Source organism: Monodelphis domestica, chromosome 1, assembly GCF_027887165.1.
Source record: "Monodelphis domestica isolate mMonDom1 chromosome 1, mMonDom1.pri, whole genome shotgun sequence".
NCBI classification, from domain to species: domain Eukaryota; kingdom Metazoa; phylum Chordata; class Mammalia; order Didelphimorphia; family Didelphidae; genus Monodelphis; species Monodelphis domestica.
In genome coordinates this window covers 712,451,841-712,465,494 of record NC_077227.1, presented here as the reverse complement: position 1 = coordinate 712,465,494, position 13,654 = coordinate 712,451,841, and the positions used below count along the sequence as shown (strand labels likewise).

The 13,654-nt window shown below is 34.4% G+C and overlaps 1 protein-coding gene across 50 annotated transcripts in view; it reads right to left on the bottom strand.

Annotated features, from left to right (window-relative positions):
- PMFBP1 (polyamine modulated factor 1 binding protein 1) overlaps positions 1 to 13,654 on the bottom strand; it is a 484,787-nt gene that overhangs the window by 463,824 nt on the left and 7,309 nt on the right. For all 50 annotated transcript variants that reach the window (XM_056823979.1, XM_056823945.1, XM_056824098.1 and 47 more), the window contains exon 4: positions 6,998 to 7,153. In XM_056823979.1, the coding sequence (XP_056679957.1) occupies positions 6,998 to 7,153 (156 nt within the window). The remainder of the gene's footprint in view (positions 1 to 6,997; positions 7,154 to 13,654) is intronic.

Genomic DNA, 13,654 nt, shown 5'->3' with positions numbered 1-13,654 from the left:
GTCGTTTCATTCCTACGAAAAGATGTTATCATTCCTACGAAAAGATGTTACCATACTCCCACCATCAGTAGACCATGTTGGTTTAATCATTTCATCCCACTGGTATTCACCTGGAAAATCATTGCTTGGGCAGTCTTTTCATCACATGAAGCCCAGCTTAAATTCTATCTCCATGGAACTTTCTCTGATTAACCCAGTAGTCCTGTCCTCCAGTCTTCTATAATATTTCTTGTTTGTACCAAACTATATGGTATTTATAATATTCTGCCTTATGATTATTTATGAAGGGTATTTAGATAGCAAAGTGGATAGAGAACCAGGCCTGGAATCAGGAGCTAGGTTTAAATATGGGCCCTGACACTTCCAAGTTGTATGATTCTGGGCAAATCACTTAACCCCAATTGCTTAGTCCTTGTTGCTCTTCTGTCTTAGAACTTATACTATTGATATTAAAATTATTATTAAAATTATTTATTAACATTAATAATATCAATTATGATTGATGTCAAAATAGGTTATTTGTGTACAAATCTGAACTTTCGACTAGATTACAAGTCCTTGTGAGGATGAGTCACATCTGCTTTTTTATAATTTCCAAAACTTCTAGCATATGGATGTTCAATATATATGTGTGTGTGTGTGTGTGTGTGTGTGTGTGTGTACGTACACACATATATGTATTTAAATGAATGCAAACTAATTAATCTCCTTAGGGGATGAACTAAGGACCCTTGCTCTATTGAGCATGGTGACTGAATATGCTGAACTATATAACTGTGGTGAATTTTATTTCTTTTTTTTTAAACCTTTCCCTTTTATCTTAGAATCAGTACTATGTATTGGTTCAAAGACAGAGGTGCTAAGGGGTAGGCAATGGGGGTTAATTGTCTTGCTCTGGGTCACACAGCTAGGAAGTGTCTGAGGTCACATTTGAATCTAGGACTTCATGTCTCTAGGTCTGGCTCTCAATTCACTGAGCCACCTAGCTTTCCCCAGTGAATATTATTTCTACTGCCTATTTTTCAGCATCTGAGAATCTTAATATCCTAATATTTATACATGTACATTAGCTGACTAACCATGAGTAATAAAAGTTGATTCTCTGGATCCTTCAGAGGTAAATAATTGACTCTGGATTGAGAGGATAAAAGATCAAGAATCCAGGGTAAAGAGATATTGATAGTCAAAAAGAGAAGACACTTGCAAGATTTTAGTTCATTATAAGCTAGTGACCAACAAGGCAACAAAGGGAAGATATGCAATGGATCCAGGTAGGTTATGGGACATTAACATCAATGAGTTGAGTCAATGAAGCTGTGAAAAATATTACCCAGGACACCTATTATTGAGAAAGGATGTAGGTTGGCCAACTAGTGAGAATGAAGGCACCCAAGTGTTCTCTGAAATCTATGAAATGTTTAAAAGATCCAAAGGATTTATGGGAGGAAATATAAGTTCTGTTCAAGATGAGGTTGTAATCTGCATTATGAATAAAATTCCATGTCAGTCCTCTTGTAAGTTCAATGGATATTTCTCCCAGTAGTCTAAGGTCCAGAAGCAACATAGATTTCTTAGTGACTAATAAGAGGAATGAATTTCAACTTAGCTCAGACTCAGAAAGAGAGAGGCAGGTAGGCTTTTTGGACAGCTGGGGAAGTGTACCTCAAATTTTAGGAGGGAAAGAGACAAAAACAGAGACACACAGATAGAGAGACACACAGAGAAATAGAGAAATGGAGAGAGACACAGAGACAGAGACAGTATGAGACAGAAAAAGAGAGACAGAGAGCTGAACGGAGAAGATGAATTTAGATGGTTCTAGGAGTTAGATAAAATGGAAACTGAACTTAAAGCTCACATTTGGGAAATGGAGCATCATGTGTGAGGAATAGCAAGGAGGCCAGTGTCATTGAATTGAAGAATATGTGCAGAAGACTAAAATGTAAGAAGACTGGAAAAGTAGGAAGGGACCAGGTTATGATGAACTTTAAAAGCCAAACAGAGAATTTTGTATTCTGGAGGCAATAGGGAGCCACTGGAATTTACTGAGAAGAAGAGTAACACGGTCAGACTTAAATTTTTAAAAAGGTCAGTTTGACAGCTGAGTGGAAGATGAATTAGAGTGAGGAAAGACCCAAGGCAGAAACTTTGAAAAAACTTGCATGAACTGATACAGAGTGAAGTGATCAGAACAAGGAGAGCAATTCATATAATAACTTCCTGAGTTAGATCCTCGCAAGGAGGGTGTGACATACTGGGAAAGGCTTCTGGAGACAAAAGAGTTACTTGACTTTGGATGGGGTCTACCTCCCACCTGAAGTGGATGTCTATTGTCTGGTGAAGTGGGACCTTCCCTCCGGGGGAAAATTCTCCTGTGACAAGGTCAAAACCTGGGGTTTCTACCTCCCAACTAAATAAACTGAGGACTTCTAGATTTCCACATTGACAACCTATATATGTATAGATATCTTAAATTAGATTTGGAAATTTCCTGATAGTAGAGAACATGCCTTCCTTCTTAAGGAAGCAAATGCTTTAAATAGTGACAACACAATATTAATGAGTGCACAAAAACTTGTGATCTTACTATTGAAGCCTCTAGTTTTATATTGGATTGGCATTACATAGCCTATTGGGCAGCTATTAAGGTGCAAGGAACTCTTTAACACAGCTAGTTGGGCAGAAGCAGTTCATTACTCCCTAGTATCAGGGAGTAGAGCTATATTTTATACTATCTTACTTGTTATAAAGACATTCTGAGACTATTTCTGTCTGTTGAACAACTATAGTGTTTGTCTCAAGAGTCAACACATGAAACATTTTCTTAGTTTTATATTCTTTTGGTTGAAACAGAGCAAAGTAATGAGAAGACAAGGGAAGGGTATTTCACATTCAAACACCATTGACATTCAGGAGACTTGGAGGTGTGCCTAGATGTATTTGAATCCTTTTAAATTTCTACTTATTTATTCTCATGTGTTCAAAGGTTTTTATTTTCCTTAATACAAAGTGAATAGAAAATGGCCTAGTAAAGAATTGTTTCTATTTAATTTGCGTGTGAGCTAAAGAAAAGCATAATTGAAGGCATCATTGCATTTTCTGTTACCCTCTGGTTGTTGAATAGTTTTCTTTCCATACAATGAGGATATTAATATTTTATAAGCTTCTATTTTGACCTCCAAGTGGAGATATGGAGAAATCAAGCAAGTTGGACATAATTTATTGGCAGCATGATTAGTGCTTAGAATAAAAATCATAGAGTTAGAACACATTTCCAGGGGTCAACTGGTCCAGAAATCTGCTCAGACAAGGCTTGCATTCATCTTTAAGGCAAGGCTTCCTACAGGAACTGGTTCCCATGCCTCGTCAACATTGTTGCCTAACTGATACCATAATAGATTGATTTTGGTGGTTCTGAATGCCTTTTGTTTCTACCTTTCCTCTGTGGTTTCTCATTTGATTATGAAAAGAAATTAATTAGTCCAGCATGATTTCCTCTGTTACCTCAATAGTTTGTCTTTTTTCAGGATGATATTGATTCATGATTAGTTCTGGCATCTTTCCTGTTCTCAAAATTAATTGCCCCCATGATAACCAGAATTGTCATTTCTGACCTTTTAAAAAAGTTGAACACATCATTTATACATTTCTAGTCCTTAGAGATTTACCTCATCCTATACCTTTTTTATGTTCTCAGAAATGAGAGCAGTTCCATAAGAACAGCTGCCTATTCCTTAAATGTGCTTCTATGTCTATCATCAGGTCTTTCTGATTTGCCTATATCTAACTTTTAAAAATACTCTTACATCATGCTTCCTTGCTGTTCTAGTTTTGGGATCACAGTTTTTTGTTTGTTAGTTTAAGACAAAATGAAAAAAAATTGTACTGCCTTTTTTCAGACTTTGTTATCAGTTTTCCTTCCTTATATAAATGGATGACATTTTCTTTTTAGTGCTTGTTTTGCCTCCTAACACTAAATATTTATCTGTTACCTTTTGTGTTTCTTGCAAGGTGCATCTTTTGCCCCTTTTACAGTGAAGCTTACCTTCATGCCTATATAAATAACTGCTTTTTATATAGCATCCTTGGATTGTTTTTTGCTCTTTAGATTTTCTTACCAGCACTTTAAACTAACTTGGGTTTCATTTTTTCCTTTGCTGAATTTTCTCTTTCCCCGAGCATTCCAAATGATATCAATTTGTTGTCGCCTCTGCTAAGATCTACTTCTATCTTTAAGTCCTTAATAAATTTCAGTATTTGTTAGAACCAAATCAAGAAAGGCATCTGTTCTACCTAGTTTATTCTACCAAATTTAATGCTGAGATTCTGTGCTCAAGACACTCCAATTAGATTTGTGACAGTATGGAGCATACTATATTGTTTTCTTCCCTTAGTGGACATCTGAGTAACAAGAGTCTCTCTGATGTTCTAGGAAATTTTATGATGAAAGACTCATTTACCTTCTCTTACAGGTTAAGCATATCTCCTTTATAATTGATTAGATCATAATACCACAATTGGAAGGTGCCTTAGAGTTCATGTAAGTGAACTCCTCCCTAAAGCATATGTAGTTTATGGATGAGAACAGAATATGAGTTGTCAGTAAAACAAATAAAAGATGTTAGTTAAAAATAAAATAATAAACATTTACTTTAAAAACCCAGTTGACTGCCCAAAGTTTTCATTTATAGCTGCTACTTATTTTTATTTTGCCTTTTCAACTGAACTCAGAGACTCTATTGATTTCTGGGGTTTTGGAGTATTTGGAAATAATATTAGTGATCTATAGGGATAGATTGTTTCCTTTTTCCCCTAGCTTGCCCTTTCTGAATAGCTTCTCTTCTTGCCAACTTAGAATTTAGTCAAATATCATTCCATTAGGGCTCAATTTTCCATTGAAGACATTGTCCAGTTTCTCCTTTTTATTTTGCCTGAAATTTGCATGTATCCCAGTCTGATATGCCATAATATCAGACAATTTTGTCTTTTGCCCCTTGCTTTGAAGCTAACCTCATTAGTTCTTCCCAAGTTTAGCTTCCACCAGAGAGCAGATTTATAGGAAGGTGGACTGTTCTTGGTCATATATGTATGTGGCTTTCAGAATGGAGGCCTATCGATGTAAGTCTATGTTCCTTAAACAGACAGATGGGCAAGAAAAGGAAGGTAGCTGTGTGGCAGTTGGCATGATTACATATCTATAGAAGATGACAAGATGAATACAAGTCTCACTCTAACTATTTATGTTTACATGGGAAGCAATTTAAATTTTGCTATAAGTGCTGGAAAGAACCAGAAACTCTGACTTTGGTTTCATGCTGTTGGACCTTCTTCCAGGCAATTAGAATAAGGGAAATGCTGGGTGTATGGACAGAGAGCTGCAGGGGCTCTTGGTCACATGACTCTCCCTGTCTCAGAAGAGAATTGCTTAATAAGTAAAACTCACTGCAGCAATATGAAAATCTCTCCCTACATCTGGCTGAGGAATCTAGATATAATTATGGAGCTGAGAGTAATATTAATAGAAAAGGATATTAAGTTCATATCCTTTCTCAAACCCTTTTAAGAAAACTAAAGGGTTTCTCCTATAACTGGTACTCCCTGGGAAAAGGATGGAAATGTGCAATAGGCTGAAGTAGAAATGGTGTGTTAGCAGGATTTCCAGAGCATTGCAGACCAGCAATTTTTCATCTCTTCACTGAGGTGGCAAGTGTTGTGCTCTAACAGATACAATTAAAGAAGCCTAGAAATTTTATGACAACTCTGAAGAACCCAATTGTTGATAAGATGGCAGACCAAAGGGCAACTTTAACTCTTAGTCTGGTTCCATGTGACCAATATTTCCTCCATGTTTACTAAGAATTCAAAGCCAAAGTAATGAAGGAAAATAAGGAATTTTGAGAAAACTGAACCTTGGAGATAGTCAAAGTGGATATCTATTTATTTTCTTATTTTTCTATTATTTATTTATTTTTCTTGTCTATTGTAAAAAGGCTTTGTTTTTTATTCATTTTTTCCTCAGTAGGGGTAGATGGGAGGATGAAAGAGGATAGCGATAGGGTAGCAAATAAATTAAAAGATAAATAAGAGAAAGAAAAGGTCATTCAAAGTATTTTTAAAAAGTATAGAGAAGAGAACATAATAGAAAGAAACAAGACAAACAGAACATCTTTGAAAGCTATGAATTGAATATATTATATACTTAAAAAGAAAAGTAAGCTGTACATAACAGAGATTATGTAGATTAATATGCAACCTTTTTATATGTGTCTCTTGTGCATGCATGTGTGTGTGCATATGTGCATGTGTGTGTACATACAGGTTCACCCAATTGTGCTTGTATAAATTTGGAGACTTTTAAAAGGTTGGCTCTAAAGTCTCCAAAGAGATAGGGATTCTCAGCCTGCACTAAGATCTCCTAGATTAACTGATATACTATCTGGATATTAGAAGTAGTTCAGAATAAAAGGTATCAGATTGGGGCATCCTTGTTATTGTGACAATGACAGGACATAGAGTGCTTCTGGTAAAAGAACTGTCACTGGTCAAGTGGGAGAGTTCTTATTTTTGTGCCTTGTTTAGAAGACTCATTAAAAATTCTTAGGATGAAATATGCTATATTAGGCAGAAGAATCTTGGGTGTTAGAAATACTATAGAATGAGTACATGGGAAGGTTTGGACATATATTATTCAATAGTTACAGATGTATTTGATTTAGTAGGTAGACAGTAAAATATAAGGTTGTAAATTCCTGAGAGTAAGAACTTGGTACTTCTTTACCCTGGTATTCCCAGAATTAAGCATGGAGATTTGCAAAGAGTTGATGCACATGTTTTGTTTGTTTGTTTGTTTGTTTTTAAATTAGGACAAAGAAAATATTTCCTGTTTTTGTGGTAATTTCTGATTGTATATGCTGCACACAGTAAATACTCAGTAAATTAATTTGGTTATTGTTACAGGCAAGATTGAGCCCTCCCTTGTTTTAGCAGATACCCTTACCAGGCTGATATCTCCTTCCATCTCATGAATAGAGAGTTCCTCCACTTCCAAGGTCCTTCCTTGATTTCTACAGATGTCATGTAAATTTTGTATATCACCTTTTAAATTCCATAATTTCTCATTCAAGCTGCTCACCAATCTTTCTCTCTCCCCCAACTAGGCAGACAGGAAAAAAAAAGAAAGAAAATGTTGAGTATAAATTATAAGAAAATGAATGTTTCCTTGATTGGCTTAGTTAAGAGGTGAGGAACTGGGAAGGGAAGTGTTCTTCTATCAGAGAATTATAGTCTCCTAAATGGAAGGAAAATCATAGAAACCCAGTTCTTATCAGGAATCTTCTCTATAATCCCAACAAAAACCATCCAATCTTCAATTGGAGAGCTCTCATGAGAAAGAACACATCACATCCCAAGGCAACCCATTCTCTTTTTACAGTTCAGATTTGCTTTGAGTCAAAAGCTATCTCTTGCTAGCTTCCCATTCTTCCTCCCCTTCCTTCCACCCAAGTCACCTCTTTTACCGGATAAATATTCTCAGTACCTTCAATTGATGCTGACATGGAACCACTTTGAGACTCTTCCCCATCTTAGCTATTTTCTTAAAATGAGGTCAGAACTGAACACAATTATTTTCAGAATATTCTCCCATCAGAGAAGAGTATGGTGGGACTACTATAACAACAATAATGGTAATTGGCATTTCCATAGCACTCTATGATTTACAAAGTACTTTTTACATATAATCTCATTTGAATTTCACAACAACTCTTTAAATTATCAGTCATCAGGCATTATCAGTCCCAATTTACAGATGCAGAAGTGGAGGCTTTGAGAAGTGATTTATAATGGCCACATAGCTAGTAATCACCAATGACGGGTTTTGAACTGAAAGTCTCCTTTTCCTATACCACTTGCTTAAAAACAAAAAAACAAAAAACAAAAACCAACTAGCTGTGGAAATTATTTCTTTAAATGAAGCTCAGGATCACACTACTATTTAAGTATGATATCACAACATTCACTCATATTGAGAATGATATTCACTAAAACCCTTAAGCTTTTCACCCCTCCATGAAATGTGATCTAGCCACAATATTCCCATCCTCTACTTAGGAAGTTGATTTTTTTGAACCTCGGTGTAGAGGTTTTGCCTCAATCTCTATTAAATGTAATTAGAATTGGCCTAATATTCTAGTTTATCAGAATGTGTTGGAATCTGGAATTTGTCATCTATCATGGGAAAAGGCACATAGAGGTCAAGTGCCCTAGGGCACTCTAGTAGTTATGTTATTTCAAGTTGACATTGAATCTTCTATTTTTTGCATCAAGGTATTCTAACTATTTGTTCCTATACTGTGGCCTAACCTGTCCCTCTCTAACTCATCCACAATAATAGCACATAAGATTCTGTCAAATGTATCAGTTTTCAGAGAAAGAAATCAAAGCTATCCATAGTTAAATGAAAAAAAATTCTCTAAATCACTAATAATTTAGAGAAATTTGAGACAGGGAGTCCAACCAGAAGACCATCACAATAGTCTAGATATAAGGTGATAAGGGTAGTGACAATGTGTCAGAGGAGACATACAAAAGACATGTTTTGAAGGTAGAACTGACAGGAGTTGGCAACAGATTATAAATATGGGGGAGGAGTAGGGAGTCAAAGATGACACCTAAAACTGGGTGATTGGGAGAATGCTGGTGCTATGCAGTTCTATAAGATAACCTGTTGGTTGTTTGAATAGTGTAACACTAAATTTGTAAATTAATTTAGATAGTGTCAATGTTGAATTATGTTGGTGTGAACAAAAAATACTTTAATCATTTGTCCTCTTATTTTTATGAAGAATATTTTATAGCTATATTTATGTCTTGAATGTCTCAGTACCTTCCAGATATTTTGTGCACTTTGCTGTTATTCTGAAAATACTTCTTTGTGGGTTTTTCTCCTGATTCTTGTTAGTAATGTACAGAAATAGTAATTTTTATGGGCTTATTTTGTATCCTGTTTCTTTCCTGAAGCTATTAATGATTTTGATTAGTTTCACTGGTTCTTTGGAGTTTTCTAAGTAAACTGCCATATCATTTATTAATAGGGATAATTTTGTCTCCTTTTTGATGTTTATAACCTTTTTTAATCTGTATATTCCTATAGACATCATTTTAGAAACAAATCAAACAATAATGGGGGAGACATCGTTGCTCTTTTCTTGTACTCTTTGGAAAATTTCTATCTATTTTTTCTTTATAAATAAGACTAAGTTTTGGTTTCACTTTGACTGTATCAGCGAAAGTACCTCATATGCTTGTGCATTTTAGAGTTTTTTTTTATATAACTGGAATGCTACATTTTGTCAATGGCTTTTTTGTTGCATATTTTTTGTTTGTTCCTAGAATTATGCTAATTATTTTATGAATGTTGAACCACCCTTTCTGGAATGAATCAATTTCGAATGGTCAAATTGAATTTTGGGGAAATATTGTATTCTTTTTATGAAGATTTTATTTATTTTTTTGCATCAGTATTTATTGGTCCATAGTTCATTTTCTTTCTCTGTTTTATTCCTCCATATTTAAGATATTAGTTCTATAAGATGAGTTGGGAAGAGCTTCTTATTTCTCTAATACTGAAAATAATCTTTGTAGCTAAAATATTAGTTATTTTTTGAACATTTTATAGGATTAAATTGTAAATCCATCTAAGCTAGGGTTTTATACTTCAGCATTTCACTTATAGCTTGTTCAATTTCTCTTTCTGAGGCTGGATGATTTAAAATATCTAATTTTTGTTTAGTTAGTTTAGATTTTTAGAGGTACTAACAAATTTCCTTTGTATGACATTAAAATATTTTTTCTCAAATTATTCTCACTAAAAAACTCCTCTTTTGCCTTAAAATTGACATTAAGTATCAGTTCCAATACAGAACAATAGTAAGGTCTAGACAATTGAGGTCAAATGACTTGCCCAGTATTACACATCTAGGAAGTGTCAGAGGCTAGATTAAAAATCAGAATCTCAAAGATTTAAACATTTAAAAATCACTCTAGACAATATAAAATATTTAGGAATCTATCTGCCAAGACAAACACAGGAATTATATGAACACAACTACAAAACACTTTTCACACAATTAAATCTAGATCTAAATGATTGGAAAAACAGTAACTGCTCATGGGTAGGACCAATATAATAAAAATGACAATCCTACCCAAATTAATCTACTTATTCAGTGCCATACCTTTCAAAATACCAAAAAATCTTTTAACAGAATTAGAAAAAATTATAACAAAGTTCATCTAGGAGAACAAAAGATCAAGAATATCAAGGGAAATAATGAAAAAAAATGTGAAGAAAGGGGGCCTAGCAGTATCAGATCTTAAACTATTCTATCAAGCCTTGGTCATCAAAATAATATGATACTGGCTAAGAGACAGAGGGTGGATCAATGGAATAGACTATGGGTAAATAATCTCAGCAAGCTGGTGTTAATAAGCCCAAAGATCCCAGCTTTTGGGACAAGAACTCACTGTTTGACAAAAACTGCTGGGAAAATTGGAAAACAGTATTAGGTTTAGATCAACATTTCATACCCTATACCAAGATAAATTCAAAATGGGTAAATGACAAATATAAAGAGTGAAATCATAAATAAATTAGGTGAATATGGAATAGTATGTCTGTCAGAACTGTGGGAAAGGAAGGAATTTAAGACCAAGCAAAAGACAGAGTATGGTACAAAATATAAAATGAATGACTATGATTATATTAAAAAATTCTTATACAAACAAAACCAATGCAACCAAAATTAGAAGGAAAGCAACAAACTGGGAAAACATTTTTTTAACAAAACTCTCTGACAAAGGTTTATTTTCCCAAATCTATAAGGAACCAAGTCAAATTTACAAAAATTAAACCATTCCCCAATCGACAGTCAAGTGACATGAATAGGCAGTTTTCACATGAAGAAATCAAAACTATCAATAATCACATGAAAATTTTTTCTAAATCCCTCCTGATTAGAGAAATGCAAATTAAAACACCTCACACCTAGCAGACTGGCCAATATGGCAGCAAAGGATAGTGATAAATGTTGGAGGAGATGTAGCAAAATTTAGACACTACCACACTGCTGGTGGAGTTGTGAATTGGTCCAACCATTCAGGGCAACTTGGAATTATATTCAAAGGGCTTTAAAAGACTGTCTACCCTTTGATTCAGTCATACAACTGCTGAGTTTATACCCCAAAGAGATAATAAGGAAAAATATTTGTACAAAAATATTTATAGCTGCACTTTTGGGGGGCAAAAAATTGAAAAATGAGGTGGTGTGCCTCAATTGGAGAATGGTTGAAAAAATTGTGGTATCTGATGGTGACGGAACACTATTGTGCTGAAAGGAATAATGAACTAGAGGATTTCTATGTGAATGAGAAAGATCTCCAGGAATTGACGCAGAGCAAAAGGTGCAGAACCAAGAAAACATTGTACACAGAGATGAATATACTATGGCACAATTGAATGTAATAGATTTTTCTACTAGTAGCAATGAAATGACCCAGGACAATCCAAAGGGACTTATGAGAAAGAATGCTATCCATATCCAGAGAAAGAACTGTAGGAGTAGAAACACAGAAGAAAAACAAATAATTGATCACATGGTTCAGTGGGGATATGATTGGGGTCTTGGTGTTAAAAGATCTCTCTATTGCAAATATGAATAATGTGGAAATAGTTTTTAAAGAAACATGGAAATAGTTTTTAAACAGTGATATATGTATAACCCAACGGAATTGCTTGTCACCTCCAGGAGAGGGGAGGGAAAAATCATGAATCAGGTAACCATGGAAAAATGTTCTAACAAAAAAACCCCAGGATCTCCTATCTCCCGACCTGGCTCTCCATTCTTACAGTCATTTCTGGAAATACTTCTGCCCACTAAAAAAGGTAGAATCTTTCCCTGAAACAAAGAATAATTAAATGAAAACACCTAATTCAGTATCATGTCTGATAATATAATATATGCCCTAGTAGTCCCTCACCTCAGGCCTAAACTAGGTGTAAATTTCCTTTGACTTTGGCTGGCATAGAATTTTGAATTGTTATTTCTGATATTTCATTTTATTTCCCCTCTGTTCATCATGAATTCACTTTGCTTATTTTTGTTCTGGCTACTTTGGAAGCAAGACTTTTTAAAAAAGATGTTAGCTAATAGCTTATTGATTTTGCTAGTCTTCTCAAAAACATCTCTTAGTTTTGTTTACCAGTTCCATAGCTGCCTTTTTTGTATGTCTCCTTGAATTTTCAAGATTTCTTATTCTGAAGTTCTTTTATGTCATTAATTTGTCCTAGTTCTCAGAAATGAAATGCTAAGTTCATAAATTCATTTTCTATTTTATAAATATAAGTCTTCTGAGAAATACCGCTTCCACAGAAAACTGCTTGAGCCACATGCTATAAATTTTGTCATATTGCTGTGTCATTTAAAAAAAACACTTGAATGATTTCTTTACACAAACAATATTTAGTTTGTTCTCCATTTAGGTTTGGAGCTTTTGTTCTTTTCTTTAATAATTAGTATCTTCATGGAGTTTTGGTATATAAATGACAAATTTGTTATTTCTGCCTTTTTCCATTCATTCATGTTGTAAATATGCCTGTGTGGCCTTGGCATATTACTTAACTCCTTGGGTCTCAATTTCCTAATCCATAAAATGAGAGAGTTGAACTAGATGATTTCAAAGGTCACCTCTAGCTCCAAATCAATGACCTATAATTTGTAGTTAAGTGACACAGTGGATAGAGCACTGGGCCTGGAGTCAGGAAGACCAGAGTTCATATCTAGCCCAAGACATTTACCAACTCAAGTCACTTAACCTTTGTTTGCTTGTTTCTTTAATTGTAAAATGAGAATAACAGTATCTGTTCTACAAGGGTATGAGCATCAAATAAGATAAAATTTTTAAAGTGCTTAGCCTGGTACCTGGCACACAGTAGGTCCTTAATAAATAGATTTAATATAACATGTTGCAAATATAAATTATTTTGATATTATTTAATATAAAATATAAAAATATTTTCCCAACAATCTAATCACATCCATTTTCCCATTCTTCTTACAATCTATATACACTATGGTTTAGTCATAATGGTGTTCAGGTTTCTTGAAAACAACCCTTTATCTCCCTATTCATTCCTTTCAACTGGTTGTTCACCATGCCTGGAATGTTCTCCCTCCCACTTCTGACTACTGGCTTCATGACTCAGTTCAAATCTCACATCCTTCAGAAGGTCTTTCCTGGTCTCCTCTCCCCTTCCATTTTAATGCCTCCCTACTACAGCTACCTTCTATTGATATTGTCTATGTCTTATATGTACATGTTTATTTGCATGTTGTCTCCATCATTAAGCTGTGAGCTCTTTAAGGGTAGGGATAGTGTTTTTGCTTTCTTACTGAAGTGCTGGGTCTGCAATAAGTAAATATTTAATTCTTATTGACTGACTCATTGACTATATTTTCCTTTTTATTAATTGTTGAGACAAATTGCTATGATTTATTTACTTATTCAACCCTTTATTCTTTTTACTTTTATTGGGGTTTTAAAATCATTTATGGGTAGGGTTAAAAAAATACTGTGTTCTTTTTCCATTAAATTGTTT